The sequence below is a fragment of the Erpetoichthys calabaricus genome, chromosome 14 (assembly GCF_900747795.2).
Source record: "Erpetoichthys calabaricus chromosome 14, fErpCal1.3, whole genome shotgun sequence".
NCBI classification, from domain to species: Eukaryota; Metazoa; Chordata; class Cladistia; order Polypteriformes; family Polypteridae; genus Erpetoichthys; species Erpetoichthys calabaricus.
In genome coordinates, this window is record NC_041407.2 from 21,395,001 (window position 1) to 21,413,664 (window position 18,664).

Here is an 18,664-nt window from a genome sequence, read left to right on the forward strand (position 1 = left end):
GACTGTATGGATGGTTACCTGCCAGGTTACGCTTGTGGTTGGTCAGGAAGTCGCCTTACATCCGCCACGTGCCCTCTTTGTGTTCCCAGAAGCTGATCATAGAATGGTTGTAATAGTTTACTTTCAAATAATGCAAAGAGTATGCGACACGTGTTTCTCCCTAATTCTGGGCTCATCAGGCATACACACTCACTGCATCCCCTCTCGGGAATCGAATCTCTATCATCAGCGGCAGAGTTGAAGCCCCTAACGTTGCAGTCAGCAAGTCGGCTAACATCCGCCATGTGCCGTTTTTCAGTTGCGAGATGCAGATCATAGAATGGTTGAAACTGTTGCCCCTAACGTTGCGCTACGGCGTGTGGTTCGTTTATACCTCGTGTCTTCTCATTAAACTTTTATCTCGCGAATATGTTATTGCAATCCGCAGCGGGAGCATTTCTATAAACTTAATTTAAACTTACGTTTTACACCGTGCTTTGTTTCCCTTATGAACATGCTTGTATGCTTCATTCGCTCCCTTCTCAATTGTTTAATGAATTTATTGTTCTTCGCTGTTTGCGGCTCCTCCTTCATTTGTCCCTACTGCGTTCACAGTCTTTTCACGTGATTACGTGGGAGGCGTGATGACGTGACACTCAACTCCTCCTCCCACGGCCATTGAGCTGCCGTCCATTACGGTATATTGTGAAAAAAGAGGTTCCAGTTATGCCCATTACGCGTTGAATTTCGAAATGAAACCTGCCTAACTTTTGTAAGTAAGCTGTAAGGAATCAGCCTGCCAAATTTCAGCCTTCCACCTACACGGGAAGTTGCAGAATTAGTGATGAGTCAGTCAGTCAGTCAGTCAGTGAGTCAGTGAGGGCTTTGCCTTTTATTAATTAGTATAGATATACTCTGTATATACTGGTGTGAATGGAATGTCTCTGACCAAACAATCAGAAACAGCCATCATGAGGGTGGCCTGAGGGCCCAACGTCCTCTAGTGGGCCCAGTGCTCACTGCCTGGCACCGTGGAGCTCGATTGGCATTTGCCATAGAATACCAGAATTGTCAGGTCTATCACTGGCGGGCGCCTTGTACTTTTCACAGATGAGAGCAGGTTCACCCTGAGCACATTTGACAGACGTGAAATCTTCTGGAGAAACCGTGGAGAATGTTATGCTGCCTGTAACATCGTTCAGCATGACCGGTTTGGTGGTGGGTCAGTGATGGGCTGGGGAGGCATATCCATGGAGGGACGCACAGACCTCTACAGGCTAGATAATGGCACCTTGACTGCCATTATGTATCGGGATGAAATCCTTGGACCCATTGTCAGACCCTATGCTGGTGCAGTGGGTCCTGGGTTCTTCCTGGTGCACAACAAAAATTTCGGTTTAATGGATGAGCCTGCCTGCCACATTATTTTTTCACTTTGATTATCAAGGTGTCTCTGAATTCAGCCCTCTGTAGGTCGATAATTTTCATTTCCATCAAACAAGGTGGCATCCTTTCGTTCCTAACACATTAGCATATCAGTCCATAGCAGTAGAGATAGCCAGCAGGAGTTCTTTTTTTTCCATTGAGATCTGATATGTTTTCAAAGTGTTCCTTTAAATTTTTTGGGCAGTATATATATATATATATATATATATATATATATATATATATATATATATATATATATATATATATATATATATATATATATATATCATAAGCTTCTGTAAAAAGTCAGATATCCCCCTTTGGACAAATCTATCTATCTATCTACTGTATCTGCTGCCTAATGAGGACTACACTAAGAGGGCTTTGTGTTTTTTGAAATATTAACATCACCTGAGTTGGACTCTTCTGTCTATAAATCCTGTTGAACCACCACAAGCTTCCTTTTTAAGCTCTTGATATTGTAAAATGCTATTAAAACATTCATTTTATATACTGGTGCGTGTTATTTAAATTATATTATTGCTGACATTTTTGATTATGACTCATTGTTCCAAAAATATTTAATAATTAATAATGCGGTATCTTGGTCTTTGATGAAATAAATAAACAAAAATGTAAAAATTTCTAACTTTCAAAACAGTTAGGAAAGTCCCTGATAACATCTGCACAACTTGTTTTGAGTTTCAGATTGCATATTTTTTCTTTGTTTTCTGGGTAGTTTGTTTTGTTCTTCGCTTTTATTTTTATATTTGATAAATGAATAGATATGAAAGAGAAAAGCGCTATATAAATGTAATGAATTATTATTATTATTATATTGTAGGAGTAATAGATAGAATTTTATTTGTTCCCACAAGGAAATTTGGCTTTTTACAGAAGCTCTTGAAATAAATAAATAAATAGTTATATACACATACACCATGGTCTGAGAACACATCAGAATGGCTAAAAAGGAAGAAAATGAAAAAGAATGAAAGCTCCTGACTGGCAGTCCCAGTCCCAGTGAGGCCTTATGCAGGCGTTTTGCTGTTGGCTGAATTTTACACACACAGGTGGTCCGGTGGCACAGCACTTAGTGTGCCAGACTCAGCTCCTCGAGACTCTTTACATGCCAGGCAGGTTGCTTTCTGTATGGACTCTGTATGTTCTCTCCATGTTTTTCTCCTGTTTCAATCCTACACCACACTGTCAGCTCCAGGTTTATATGGATGAATGTCGTAAGAGTGTTGTTGTGCCCTGTGATGCACTGGCACCTTGATCAGGGTTTTCTTTCCTGCTTGCTTCCATTGTTTCCAAGATGGGCTTTGTCTCCTTATAACATTAAACTTAAATGAAGTGTAGTTCAAAAATTGCAAGTGTGGGTTGATAATTTTACAAAGCAGAAACGGACATCTGTGAAGTTTATACACATAACTGATATTCCTACCTGGGTGTGATGAGATCTTCCATTGGTTTCCCGAGCCCATTTTTTTTTTTTTTTTGCAACATGAATAATAAAGGCAGGAGTTTATGAGATGCTGCCTGTGTAAGCGTCAAAAAGCAGTTTTTGTTCTGTGGGAAAATACACGGGCTTAAGGGCAAACTCATGTTTTTGATGACACATTCTTGTTTTGCAGATCAAGAAGCTGTGCTCCAAGAAGCCGTCAAAAGAAGCCGTTTATGAAGAAATGGTCAAGAAATAGCGGCACACAAGACCAGAGGAAGGGCATCTTGACCGCGTGTAGCAGTTTCTATTTTCTAGACATTCTGGGTCACTTAAACTGTACACCACATGAACATGTGGCTTTGGCCCAATGCCCTTGTTGTGTACATAAAGACTGCATGCAAGTGTAATTTTTTTTAATGCCGATCTTTGAAGCTCTGCCTTTCAGTTATTAGAATTAGATAGATAGATAGATAGATAGATAGATAGATAGATAGATAGATAGATAGATAGATAGATAGATAGATAGATAGATAGATAGATACTTTATTAATCCCAAGGGGAAATTCACAGTGACAATTAGAGACATTTCAGATGAAATTTACACCTTACTTACTAAAATGGAGACATTTTCAGATTGCAGTTGACTTTTCTCTCTAAAGTGTTCAGTTGGCATCTGACATCGAGGCTTGAACTTCTGCATTGTTCTTCAAGTCGAGAGAGACTCTCAAATCAATGGTTAGGGCAACTGCACCATAAAACTGCATGCAAAACAACAAAGCTTTGTGCAGCTTTAATATTAATTTGCCTGCCCTGTCCTGCTGCAGACTGAAGAGAGGATGGCTTTAAATCCTTGGTTTAGTATAAAATGACTGATTTACAAGTTGCCACGTGCCTCTTAGATATGGAGCTTTGATTAACATGCCGAGTATAAATAACAACTTTATCAAACCCACTTCATCCAATTTAGGGCTTTGCGGAAAGTCGCCCAGCAGCACAGGGCAGGCATGGCAGTATCATGCTGAGCGAAAAATTAAAATATCGAGTCTGACTCGATCTTGAACTTTACACACCTCTCTAGGGGTGCCTGCTGTTTTAAAAGGAGTACAGGAGTCAATAAACGAGAATATAAGGTTTGTGTGTACATTATATGGGAATTGATGCAGAACAGTGTTAGCTGGGAGGACATTCTGCAAGGGTGAGGTGGCTGACCTCAGTTACAACTCAATGCTTCTCTTATCTTACATGAATAGATATTTTGTAGTATAATGGTCTAGCACATGTATTAATAAGCATTGCTTTGTATTTTTAAAATTTTTTTAAAATTTTCTGCTAAATAATTCATCATTGTCTGTTACGAAATAAATAAAAGAATCTATTTTTGAACTGCCGTTTCTGCCTTGTGTTGTGTAGGCCATAAATAAATCAACAGTTCTTGCACCTTCATGCTTAAGGAGGTTAGCGAACTCGTACAGAAACCCTTGACGCATATTTTCAGAAAGTCGCTACGTGACGGGACGAGGGTCGGCTCCATGCTACCTGTACCATCTGGGAGTCTCTATAACCCACCAATAAGGACGAGCCAGGCAAATGAGGACACTCACCTAGCAAGGGGCAGGTGTAATGGTGCTCGTGTGCTTTTAATAAAAGTCCAACCCAAAAACTGTTTAACTAGTGCATAAATAAATAATCCATTAAAAAATAGTGATGCAGAATTAAAACGAGAGTAAAACCAACACAGTCATCGGGTCCTTAATGTTCCGTCAGACGAGCTCAGCACATCTCTCTCTTCATGTTCTTGGCTCACCCATTGCTCATTCAGCAGCTGCGGTCCTCACCACGCTGCCACTCGGGATCCTCCCATCATCCTTCACGCTCCCTTGTTGTACCTTGGATACCTGGGGTTGGACTCCACCTCAAATGCTTCTGCTCTACCACCAAAAATCAGAGCGCCGATACTTTGCTCCTCTTTGGGGCCAACGACTGCACTGCCTCTCCCACACTGGCTGGTGGGCTTGTCTTGCTTCTCCAGCCAGTGCCGGTCTCTCTTTCCACTCTTTCAGTTCTCTCTCTCTCCCCTCTGGTCCTGAGCAGGCTCCTCTAGTGCTCCCTCTCCTAATGGGGCACAGGTGTAAAATGGCGCACCCTCCACGGCAATAATGAGCTACCTGACTGACGCTTGCACTTGCACGTGTATACACAATCAGCCAGGCGCCTCCATCATCCCTGGAGCAGAGCGCGACCCCGAATGGACCCTGTATGGAGCCTGCATGTCGCAGGCCACAATTATTTATTTAAAATCCGCCCAAAGCCACGGACCATCTACAGTTACGTCCATAAATATTTGGAATGAGACAACTTTTTTCTAATTTTGGTTCTGTACATTACCACAATTAATTTTAAATGAAACAACTCCGATGCAGTTGAAGTGCAGACTTTCAGCTTTAATTCAGTGGGGAGAACAAAACGATTGCATAAAAATGTGAGGCAACTAAAGCATTTTTTTAACACAATCCCTTCATTTCAGGGGCTCAAAAGTAATTGGACAATTGACTCAAAGGCTATTACATGGGCAGGTGTGGGCAAGTCCGTCATTATGTCATTATCAATTAAGCAGATAAAAGGCCTGGAGTTGATTTGAGGTGTGGTGCTTGCATGTGGAAGATTTTGCTGTGAACAGACAACATGCGGTCAAAGGAGCTCTCCATGCAGGTGAAAGAAGCCATCCTTAAGCTGTGTCCCAGATGGATGGGGACCCTACCCAGCCGGGACGCCTGGATGGTCCCCGTGATGGACAATACCTCCCCTGGGCCACGAGGGGGCAGCCGCCCGGGTCTGCTTATGGGCCACTGGACCGGAGCTAGGATACTCATCCTTACTGAAGGACGTGGCCACCATGAGGGGGCGCCCAGACAGTTGTGAAGTCCTGGATGGCAGCACTTCCGCCACATCAGGAAGTGCTGCCGGAAGAATTCCCAGGGGCACCCGGAGGGCTTCCGGGGGCTGTCTTGACACTTCCGCCACACCAGGAAGTGTCGTCAAGGGGAGCACCTGGAGCTCATCTGGGTCAGTATATAAGGGACCGCCTCCCTCCAGAAGCTGAGCCAGAGTTGGGAGGAAGGAAACAAAACTTGTGAGGAGGGGAGAGGCGGTGAGAAAGAGAGAGAAGAAAAGAAAGAGAAAGAGGAAAAAGTTGGTAGAGGAAGGCATTGTGGTGCGAAAAGAAATAAAAGAAGTGTGTTTTGGACATTCTGGTATCTGTCTGTCTGTGTCCGGGGTATGCTTTCCACAGCTGCGAAAACAGAAAAAACCCATCCGAGGAATTGCTACAATATTACGAGTGGCAAAATCTACAGTTTGGTACATCCTGAGAAAGAAAGCAAGCACTGGTGAACTCAGCAACGCAAAAAGACCTGGACGTCCACGGAAGACAACAGTGGTGGGTGATCGCAGAATCATTTCCATGGTGAAGAGAAACCCCTTCACAACAGCCAACCAAGTGAACAACACTCTCCAGGGGGTAGGCGTATCGATATCCAAGCCTACCATAAAGAGAAGACTGCATGAAAGTAAATACAGAGGGTGCACTGCAAGGTGCAAGCCACTCATAAGCCTCAAGAATAGAAAGGCTAGATTGGACTTTGCTAAAGAACATCTAAAAAAGCCAGCACAGTTCTGGAAAAACATTCTTTGGACAGATGAAACCAAGATCAACCTCTACCAGAATGGTGGCAAGAAAAAAGGATGGAGAAGGCGTGGAACAGCTCATTATCCAAAGCATACCACATCATCTGTAAAACACGGTGGAGGCAGTGTGATGGCTTGGGCGTGCATGGCTGCCAGTGGCACTGGGACACTAGTGTTTATTGATGATGTGACACAGGACAGAAGCAGCCGAATGAATTCTGAGATGTTCAGAGACATACTGTCTGCTCAAATCCAGCTAAATGCAGTCGAATTGGTTGGGCGGCGTTTCATGATACAGATGGACAATGACCCAAAACATACAGCCAAAGCAACCCAGGAGTTTATTAAAGCAAAGAAGTGGAAAATTCTTGAATGGCCAAGTCAGTCACCTGATCTTAACCCAACTGAGCAGGCATTTCACTTGTTGAAGACTAAACTTCAGACAGAAAGGCCCACAAACAAACAGCAACTGAAAGCCGCTGCAGTAAAGGCCTGGCAGAGCATTAAAAAGGAGGAAACCCAACATCTGGTGATGTCCAGGAGTTCAAGACTTCAGGCTGTCATTGCCAGCAAAGGGTTTTCAACCAAGTATTAGCGGGTTGGATAATGGATGGATGGATGAAAATGATTTCTAAGTAGAAAAACCCAAGCCGGTTGTAAAATCATAAAGTAAAGGGTTCCTCACCATCCCTTCTATGTTTATATAAATATATAAATGTCACTGTAAAAAATCCATCCATCCATTGTCCAACCTGCTATATCCTAACTACAGGGTCACGGGGATCTGCTGGAGCCAATCCCAGCCAACATAGGGTTCAAGGCAGGAATCAAACCCCGGGCATGGCGCCAGCCCACCGCAGGGCACACACTCCCACATACCAAGCACACACTGGGGACAATTTAATATTACCAATGCACCTAACCTGCATGTCTTTGAACTGTGGGAGGAAACCGGAGTACCCGGAGGAAACCCACGCAGACATGGGGAGAACAACTGTAAAAAAATAAAAATAAAAATTATTTGTTTATTTTTTTCTATCATTTTTAACAGTGAATTTCTGTTTTTTCCTTTCATAAATTCTTTAACGTACCTAAATTCTTGAATTGCCCCCCAGTGAAGCGTGCGCCCCACATTGGGAATCACCATGGTAGTACCATTCATCAACCCCTGACTCTGCGTCATACTCTCAATTAAGCCCTTCGACTGCCTCCCATGACATCACATTTTAACTAACATGATGGTCAAATTCTATGAGGAAGGAGCAAAAGGATACGACCAGAGTGGTGCATATGATGTTATTGATCTGGACTTTCAGATAGCATTTGATAAGGTGTCACACTAAAAGAAGTGGGTGTTCAGGGTGTTGTGTGTAGATGAGTTCAAAAGTGGCTCAGACACAGGAAGCAGAGGCTGATGTTTACAGTGGGTCACTGGGACAGTGTGAGAGGACAATTACTGAACAAAACTTACTGTATAAGTATACATTTGATCCTGCATGTGCTGAGGGGTACATTTAATCAGCCCAGTTTAGGATCATTGAGTGCCAGTATTTATCCCGACAACAGTGGGTGTAAGGCAAGAAACAAATATGGTGGCCCGCACACTGGTCCATTACAGGGACAAAATCACCCAGCCAATCAAAAAAAAATGTGTGCTGCATGCAATCCAGTAACAGAAACCTACAAATAAAGCACCTGTTTAGTTTTACTGAGTTACCTGCAAACAGACATCATGAAACAGCTGCCTGTGCTCATAACACGAATCTTTGGGGGCTCAGGTTGTGGATGTTATTTACTTCACAGCACATGAGTCGTATTTTGTTAGAAGTATTACTGACGGTTCGCTTCCCGGGTCCTCCCTGCGTGGAGTTTGCATGTTCTCCCCATGTCTGCGTGGGTTTCCTCCGGGCGCTCCGGTTTCCTCCCACAGTCCAAAGACATGCAGGTTAGGTGGATTGGCGATTCTAAATTGGCCCTAGTGTGTGCTTGGTGTGTGGGTGTGTTTGTGTGTGTCCTGCGGTGGGTTGGCACCCTGCCCGGGATTGGTTCCTGCCTTGTGCCCTGTGTTGGATGGGATTGGCTCCAGCAGACCCCCGTGACCCTGTGTTCGGATTCAGCGGGTTGGAAATCGGATGGATGGATGGTATTACTGACACATTTCTAGTATTCAGTACTAAAACAAATAATCAGATGCAGCTAAGCACACTCACTGCTACCTGTCAGTGCACAAATTCACAGAGAGAACTTGTAGACTCCATGCTGACCCTGCGTCTTTATCAAGGTCTCGCAATCGAGCAGCTACTGAGTTGGTAAGGCAGGATCAGCAGGAGTACAAAAGAAACTTCTCAGTCCCTATAACGTTTGTTTGAAAAGGGTTTAGTGAAAATTCAAAGCAAAACAGTTAGCACAAAAACAGAGAAAGTTATCACACACGCAGAATAAAAGGCAAAAAAGGAAAAGGGTTTCTTCTACAAACTTAGCTTTTTCTTATTAAACTTAAGTTGCTTTCTATACTTAAAATTTGTGTTATTTCTCTTTGGCAAACTTATATAAGATTTACTTAATAAATTTGTATTGTGGGATAAGAATGGGCATCGGGAGGAGCACAGGTTATTACCTGGGGGGCAGGCCTGAGGGGATCGTTATATAGATTGGCTGGCATTGCAGAAAGATAACTCTGTGCCCAGCTGGTATAAACTAAGGGGTGGACCAGCGGAAGCCAGGATAAGGGAGTGGTCCCATCCCCCATGCGCTAGGTGGCAGTGCCAGTGTTGTCCTGGATAATGGACTATCTGTCAGGCAGACCACCATTTGTGAGACTCAAGGACTGTGTTTGTGATATGGAAGTGAGCACCACAAGGGACAGTCCTGTCTGCTTTCTCTTCACTCTGTACACCTCTGACTATAAATATAACAGCAGGTCATGTCACTTGCAGAAATTCTCAGATGATTCTGCACTTATGGGGTCTATCAATAAGGGGCAATGAGACAGAGGAGAGGAGTCAGGTGGACTTTGAGAATTGTCTGCAACTCAACATCAGGAAAACCAAGGAACTGGATGTTGACTCACTGCGCCCAAGAGCCTCCATGTCAGGTCACTATTTAGGGAGTGAATGTAGAAGTGGTCCGCTCCTACAAATGCTTAAGGGGTCCACACCAACAACAGGTTGGACTTGCCTCAAAACACAGAAAAGCTATTGAAGAAAAGGTCCTCCTTAGGAGACTGTGTTCATTTAATGTGGGAAGTGACAGCCTTCAGATCATCTACAACTCTGTGATGGCCAGTGTGCAATTCTCTACACGGTGGTGTGCTGGGATGACCACATCACTTCAAGAGAGGCCCACCAAATCAACAAAGTAATTAAAAGGGCAGGCTCAGTTATAGGATGCACTCTGGACCCCACTGGAGGTAGAAGAGGAGGACAAGCCCTGTAGTAGTCCCTTAGGATCGATGGAGGGCGCTGTCAGGGGAGGACCACTCTACTTTGTTGATGACCCGGAAGTGCTTCCTAGAGGAGACAGAATGGCACAGGAAGCATTCCTGGGTCCGGCAGAAAAGGAAGCCCCCTGCCAAATATAGGGGAGTCAGAGTCGGGAGGCAGTGGATAAAACTCAGAGGAGGCGGAGAAGGAGGAATGGGCGGACATTCTCTGCGGTGATTGGCAGGTGGCCCCACCCCTTAGGGACCCACCCACAAAGCACATGTGACATAAAGGCCATTCCCCTTTCTCAACCAACATATAGAAAAGCATCTCTATATATGTTAAATCCAACATCTGTCTGTCTGTCTGTCTGTCCACTTTTCACGGGAGAAATACTTCACGGATTTAGATCGGGTTTTTTTCTGTAATTTGCTTGAACATTCCGGTTGATTTCGCGACTTCTCTCATTGTATTATAGTATAGGATGCAGGACCTCAAGAGTGGGGAGCCAGGTGGGGTCCTCCTCACTCACACGCCAGCCTCCATTTGAGTTGCTCTACCTCTCGCCACGTGTTGGAGTGTACCTTACCTCTGCTTAGCTAGCGATACCTGTTTGTTCAGCAGACATTATCATCTAGAGATTGTTAAAGAGTAACGCTTGATGTTTTTGAGAGAGAGATCAGGGTTACGTGTGTTGTAGAAGGTACCTCCTGATTGGCACAGATATCACTACCACATGCTTTTCTCCCCACGCGGAGGACATTCTCCCATCACGTGGGATCGTACCTACTTTCTGCTTGCCGACTTTTTACATTTTTGACAAAGAGATCACAGCTACATTCTCGCCCCTGATAGCAAAACCAAAAATAATATATATCAAGAGGCCCTCGGATACGAAAGCTATCAATATAAATTCTTCACAATGCAATTTTTTTTATTAATTTTTAAAGTCCTGTTTCAGTACTACACGGGCAGAGCTTGTATATTGTGAAAGGCGCTATATAGGCATCCGACCCGACACAGACTGACAACGGAGGCACGTGTAAAAATAAACAAAAAGATTTATTTTTCTTCAGCTGGCAGACACATCTTCCCCATGTCCCTCAGCCACAGCACAGTCCCGCACAAGCACACCAAATAAATGCAAACAACATACTCTCAGGTACTTCTTCCTCCACAACTCCCAGGCAGCTTCATCCTCCTCCTCCTCCCGACTCTGGCGGCTCAGTGGTAGCTGCTGGCTCCTTTTATAAGTACAGTGGAACCTCGGTTCACGAACGCCTCGGTACACGTACAACTCGGTTTACGACCAAAAAGTTCGCCAAACTTTTGCCTCGGTTCACGACCACACACTCGGTATACGAACAAGCCAGTTTCCCTTTCGGTTTGTGCGCGCTGATGATTTCCGCACGTGTTGCATTGTTCTCGGTCAGACGTGAACTGCTGAACTGCTGCAATGTAAGACAGAGAGAGAGAAAGAGCAGGCAGGCTCATGTGCTGATGAGAGAGAGAGAGAGAGAGCAGGAAGACTCGTGTGCTGATGAGAGAAAGAGAGAGAGAGCAGGAAGACTTGTGTGCTGATGCGAGAGAGAGAGAGAGAGCAGGAAGACTTGTGTGCTGATGAGAGAGAGAGAGAGAGAGAGAGAGAGAGAGAGAGAGAGCAGGCAGGCTCATGTGCTGATGAGATAGAGAGAGAGAGAGAGAGCAGGAAGACTCGTGTGCTGATGAGAGAGAGAGAGAGAGAGAGAGAGCAGGAAGACTCGTGTGCTGATGAGAGAGAGAGAGAGAGAGAAGGCAGGCTCATGTGCTGATGAGAGAGAGAGAGAGAGAGAGAGAGAGAGAGAGAGAGAGAGAGAGCAGGCAGGCTCGTGTGCTGATGAGAGAAAGAGAGAGAGAGAGCAGGAAGACTTGTGTGCTGATGCGAGAGAGAGAGAGAGAGAGAGAGCAGGAAGACTTGTGTGCTGATGCGAGAGAGAGAGAGAGAGAGAGAGCAGGAAGACTTGTGTGCTGATGCGAGAGAGAGAGAGAGAGAGAGAGAGAGAGCAGGCAGGCTCATGTGCTGATGAGAGAGAGAGAGAGAGAGCAGGAAGACTCGTGTGCTGATGAGAGAGAGAGAGAGAGAGAAGGCAGGCTCATGTGCTGATGAGAGAGAGAGAGAGAGAGAGAGAGAGAGAGAGCAGGCAGGCTCGTGTGCTGATGAGAGAAAGAGAGAGAGAGAGAGAGAGAGAGAGAGAGAGAGAGAGAGAGAGAGAGAGCAGGAAGACTCGTGTGCTGATGAGAGAGAGAGAGAGAGAGAGAGCAGGCAGGCTCGTGTGCTGATGAGAGAGAGAGAGAGAGAGAGAGAGAGAGAGAGAGCAGGCAGGCTCGTGTGCTGATGAGAGAAAGAGAGAGAGAGAGAGAGAGAGAGAGAGCAGGCAGGCTCATGTGCTGATGAGAGAGAGAGAGAGAGAGCAGGCAGGCTCGTGTGCTGATGAGAGAAAGAGAGAGAGAGAGAGAGAGAGAGAGAGAGAGAGAGAGAGCAGGCAGGCTCATGTGCTGATGAGAGAGAGAGAGAGAGAGAAGGCAGGCTCATGTGCTGATGAGAGAGAGAGAGAGAGAGAGAGAGAGAGAGAGCAGGCAGGCTCGTGTGCTGATGAGAGAAAGAGAGAGAGAGAGAGAGAGAGAGAGAGAGAGAGAGAGAGAGAGAGAGCAGGAAGACTCGTGTGCTGATGAGAGAGAGAGAGAGAGAGAGAGCAGGCAGGCTCGTGTGCTGATGAGAGAGAGAGAGAGAGAGAGAGAGAGAGAGAGAGCAGGCAGGCTCGTGTGCTGATGAGAGAAAGAGAGAGAGAGAGAGAGAGAGAGAGAGAGAGCAGGCAGGCTCATGTGCTGATGAGAGAGAGAGAGAGAGAGCAGGCAGGCTCGTGTGCTGATGAGAGAGAGAGAGAGAGAGAGAGAGAGAGAGAGAGAGAGAGAGAGAGAGCAGGCAGGCTCATGTGCTGATGAGAGAGAGAGAGAGAGCAGGAAGACTCGTGTGCTGATGAGAGAGAGAGAGAGAGAGAGAGAGAGAGAGAGCAGGCAGGCTCATGTGCTGATGAGAGAGAGAGAGAGAGAGAGAGAGCGCTTGCAGCTGAGAGCGAGCCTGTACGTGCAGCTGAGCAGGCAGCCTAGGTGTTTGTCAGTGCTATTCAATGTTTTTACATTAGTTTACTATTACACTGTGCATTCTATGGTGTAATTAACTATATTTGTGCTTAAAAATATTTTAAAAAATATATTTACATACAGTTCATACGGTCTGGAATGGATTAATTGTACAGTGGTGTGAAAAACTATTTGCCCCCTTCCTGATTTCTTATTCTTTTGCATGTTTGTCACACAAAATGTTTCTGATCATCAAACAAATTTAACCATTAGTCAAATATAACACAAGTAAACACAAAATGCAGTTTTTAAATGATGGTGTTTATTATTTAGGGAGAAAAAAAATCCAAACCTACATGGCCCTGTGTGAAAAAGTAATTGCCCACTTGTTAAAAAATAACCTAACTGTGGTGTATCACACCTGAGTTCAATTTCCGTAGCCACCCCCAGGCCTGATTACTGCCACACCTGTTTCAATCAAGAAATCACTTAAATAGGAGCTGCCTGACACAGAGAAGTAGACCAAAAGCACCTCAAAAGCTAGACATCATGCCAAGATCCAAAGAAATTCAGGAACAAATGAGAACAGAAGTAATTGAGATCTATCAGTCTGGTAAAGGTTATAAAGCCATTTCTAAAGCTTTGGGACTCCAGCGAACCACAGTGAGAGCCATTATCCACAAATGGCAAAAACATGGAACAGTGGTGAACCTTCCCAGGAGTGGCCGGCCGACCAAAATTACCCCAAGAGCGCAGAGACGACTCATCCGAGAGGTCACAAAAGACCCCAGGACAACGTCTAAAGAACTGCAGGCCTCACTTGCCTCAATTAAGGTCAGTGTTCACGACTCCACCATAAGAAAGAGACTGGGCAAAAACTGCCTGCATGGCAGATTTCCAAGACACAAACCACTGTTAAGCAAAAAGAACATTAGGGCTCGTCTCAATTTTGCTAAGAAACATCTCAATGATTGCCAAGACTTTTGGGAAAATACCTTGTGGACTGATGAGTCAAAAGTTGAACTTTTTGGAAGGCAAATGTCCCGTTACATCTGGCGTAAAAGGAACACAGCATTTCAGAAAAAGAACATCATACCAACAGTAAAATATGGTGGTGGTAGTGTGATGGTCTGGGGTTGTTTTGCTGCTTCAGGACCTGGAAGGCTTGCTGTGATAGATGGAACCATGAATTCTACTGTCTACCAAAAAATCCTGAAGGAGAATGTCCGGCCATCTGTTCGTCAACTCAAGCTGAAGCGATCTTGGGTGCTGCAACAGGACAATGACCCAAAACACACCAGCAAATCCACCTCTGAATGGCTGAAGAAAAACAAAATGAAGACTTTGGAGTGGCCTAGTCAAAGTCCTGACCTGAATCCAATTGAGATGCTATGGCATGACCTTAAAAAGGCGGTTCATGCTAGAAAACCCTCAAATAAAGCTGAATTACAACAATTTTGCAAAGATGAGTTAGCCAAAATTCCTCCAGAGCGCTGTAAAAGACTCATTGCAAGTTATCGCAAACGCTTGATTGCAGTTATTGCTGCTAAGGGTGGCCCAACCAGTTATTAGGTTCAGGGGGCAATTACTTTTTCACACAGGGCCATGTAGGTTTGGATTTTTTTTTCTCCCTAAATAATAAAAACCACCATTTACAAACTGCATTTTGTGTTTACTTGTGTTATATTTGACTAATGGTTAAATGTGTTTGATGATCAGAAACATTTTGTGTGACAAACATGCAAAAGAATAAGAAATCAGGAAGGGGGCAAATAGTTTTTCACACCACTGTATTTACATACAATCCTATGGGGAAAATTGCTTCTGTTCACGCCCAATTCGGTTTACGACCAGAGGTTTGGAACGAATTATGGTCATGAACCGAGGTTCCACTGTAAGTGCTCCAGGAGCTTGATTGCCAAGTTCCGGCTGCACTTCCGGGTGTGGCGAATACACTGCCCAGCGCCTGTGGGACCCAACAGGGCTGCACCCAACTCCAATTCCCATGGAGCCCTGCGGGAGACCGAGGCACCACTCCAACCCAGGGGGGTTGCCACCTAGCGTCCAGGGGGGGGGTATTGAATAATCCTCTCCCCTTGAACATATACTGAAGGGGCGTCCCAGCCGGGCATGGTCCCCGGCCGTTCGCCACAATATAATAAATAAAATAAACATTAGTATAAATAAGTGATATAAAATTAAACAAAACAAACAAGAGACAAAACTTTGAAGACTAGCCAGGGGGACAATGCCGGTTGAACCATGACCTCTCCCTGATGGAGAGAGTGGGCAGTTTCAGATTTCTCCGTCCGCACATCTCCTAGAAACTGAGCAGGTCATAAAACTCCACTGCCATCATTTCATAAAGCACAGCAAGGCCTTCACTTCTTCAGGTGCTTGAGGAAGTGTGGTTGGCAGAAACAAACACAGCCGAGCTTCGACCACAACACAACTTTGCCTCAACCGTAAAATCACACTGCAACCTCATAATTGTGCCATGGGAAGTGCAAAGGGGAACCCCCCCCTACTCTTTGATCCTGCTGATGGAAACATCCCCTGCTCTTAGATTGTGTTGTTAACTGCATTATTAACTTTGTGTCCCCCATTCACATTTTGTGTCGCTCAGATGTCAAATGGTGACTGTTCCCCACTCTTCACATGTGCTGCTTAAAATGACAAGGAGGACTTGTCTCCCACCTCACCAGCCTGAGTTTTCTAAAACCATGCAGCCATACTCGAGAAGGTTATATCGTAAAATCTGTTGAATGCAAATCGAGGGACATTATGCTCAGACTATGTAAAGCACTGCTGAGACTACATCTGGAGTATCGTGTGCACTTCTGGTCACCGACGCTTCAAGAAAGACAGAAGAGAGCAACCAGGTGCATCCCAGGACTTAAGGACATGTTGGACTGTGAAAAACTCTGAGGGTTACACCTTCTTAATCTTGAGCAGAGGGGACTGCATAGTGATCTAATCCAGGTCTTCAGAAGTCTTGAAGGCATTGATAAAGTACATCTAGCTGAATTCTTTCACTTTAATGGTGAGTCAAGGACTCAAGGAAATCGGTGGAAATTAAGGGGACGTGTATTTAGGACTGAAACCAGGAAGCGCTTCTTTACACAAGGAGATCTGGGACTGAGACTTGGAGTTAAAGCAGAAACCTTGGCAACCTTTAAGACGTATGGGGATAAGATGTTGGGACATCTTACTGTAGCTATTAGTTGAATAAACGTGACGGATAGATTAAAAGGTCTCCTTCCGTTTGTCAAATTTCTTATATGTTTTATGTTTAGGTGTTTTTGGTACGGTTGCCCTCACTAATCCTGATCACCCCATGGGCACCTGCTTGCTTGCCCATATGGTTAACACAATGTATGCAGGCCAGTATAGTTCAGATGCTAAGTGATTGCATATGAGCACAAAACAATTCAGTTCACTCACAAACTAACCACAAAGATACCTGGACCCAGGGGTGGATCTACTATGAAACAAATGAAACCTAAGTTTCAAGGCCGCTAATCCTAGGGGGCTCCAGAAGCAACTTTAGTCCACAATGCTTACAACGTTTGGGTGTCTACTGTGGGACAAAGTAGTCATTGCCGATTCTGCTAGGCTTTAGTGGCACACCAGGCCCGTTAAGAAAGCAGGTTTAACAGGGATGCAGGCATCCATTCCAGACTAAGTGACTGAACTCCAGCTTGTACCAGGATCTGCCAGGACTTCATCTGATAACAAAGATGTCAGCCAAAGTTGCACTGATATTTCTCCAGAGGCCCCACTGCAGACCTCTAACACCAGAAGGCGTGAAATGGACAGAGACCATTCAAGGAATGACAACTCTGATGGACAGAATAACTCGTCTATAAGAAGACTGATTTTGTAACTGGAAGTGACTTTAATCCAATCAGGAGAAGGTTCAGCCTTCCTTAAAAAACCACATGCACCCCATCTCTTAAGGAGAGAAACTCTGGGATATTCACTGGAACCTCACTGAACTCCCTGGGGATTCCCTCAGTGAGGTGGAAATATGCAACGTGACCTTCTGAAACCTAAAAAGATATGAGCCACTCTCCCTTGGAGTGCTGAGCCTGGCAAATTCTTCTCTTTGTGAACCTGTGACCTGAGATCCAGTTTGCCAGTCTGAAGGCTGAGAAGCAGTCATCACTTCAAGATGGGAACTTCTTGTGCTAAAAACAGTAGCACTTTTCCTCGAAGTTTCATACGGCAAAGCAAAGGGCCTGACAGCAGAAAGCAAACTGAAAAAGCAGGAGCACAGAACACCACAAAGGATCACACAGCAGGGAGAAAGAGTGCACTCCCAACTGCAGACGAATCCTCCACTTGAACCCGGGAGCAGCAACAAAGCAACACCTCCGCACAACATCGGACATCATCCCTAAAGGCTTGGTATCGTGAAACTATGCATGCCATGGCAACTCTAAATACTAATAGCAGCCAGGCAGAATGAGGGTGCAGGACAAAGTTGAATGCTTGGGGTGCCAACTGGGCAAACCTCCCATTTAATTCAAACAAAAAGCAGAAAATAAATGAAAAATATGCGCCTCAATGCACCTTTTTTATCAGTAAGGTAGTCCTCTGTCTGGGACATCACACTAACGTTTCTGGTTTTAATCAACACGGAAGCAGGGTCAGCGTAGAAATGAGACGCCACTTTCCGGGAGCGATCTCCTTTTATATTGTGAGGACTGCAAGGGGCAGAGCTTCCTTCGCTTCAGTGCCCTCACGGGGTGCTTTCTTGAAGCTGTGAGAGAAGAAGGAGACAAAACTATCAGTGACAGAGCCCCCTCTCATACTGGGGTGGTATTACTTACTTTAGGCGAACCTGGAAGGTGACCTTCTGGTGCCCAAGCATGGCACAGTAAACAGCCAGCCTATATGTTATATACTTGTCTGTCTAGACTGTCTGCGTCCAGTCTTATATTTCAGTACATTTATCATACATCTATAATCCTTGTGTTTATCAATAAATCACATTATTCTGTTCCTTAAACTGAGTGTGCTTCAGTTAGCCTGATATAAGTCTAAAGGCCCCTCTCCTACGATACAGGATAGTAAGTTAAATAAATAGTAATTATCGGCATCACTGAAAAGAAAACTAATGATTAATTAACCAACTTAAAATTAACTCAATTCCTAGTATTTCAACACAAAATAATAATTTAAATAACACTTAAAAGGTCAATAAAATATCACAAAATCGTTGTAGTGATCTATCATGGAAAAACCCCATTGAAGAAGATAACGATGGTTACCCAGACCTCTTGCTGGTTGTGAAGGAGCCCCCCATAACTGTTCAAGCTTCACGGCCCCGAAAATGTAGATCTGCCCCTACCTGAACCATTTCTATAAAAATGCAAATACATTAGGTTCATATGCAAAATAAAAATACACACACACAAACCAATAAAGTACGCAGTATGAACTAGTCAAAAACCAACAGTGTGAACTGGTAAACATACAGGCTACCCACAAAAACACATGACGTGCTATGTCCCGTTTGGCTTTTTGTTTGCGATGTCAGCAGCTGCTTGACATTTATTTCCTCCGTTTGGTTACCGCA

General features: G+C 44.6%; 1 protein-coding gene across 1 annotated transcript in view; it reads left to right on the forward strand.

Annotated features, from left to right (window-relative positions):
* Nucleotides 1–4,188, forward strand: part of LOC114664430 (uncharacterized) — a 37,244-nt gene extending 33,056 nt beyond the window's left edge. The window contains exon 4 of the mRNA XM_028818513.2: nt 3,045–4,188. Within this exon, the coding sequence (XP_028674346.2) occupies nt 3,045–3,110 (66 nt within the window). The 3' untranslated portion in view covers nt 3,111–4,188. The remainder of the gene's footprint in view (nt 1–3,044) is intronic.
* The last annotated feature ends 14,476 nt before the right edge of the window (nt 4,189–18,664 follow it).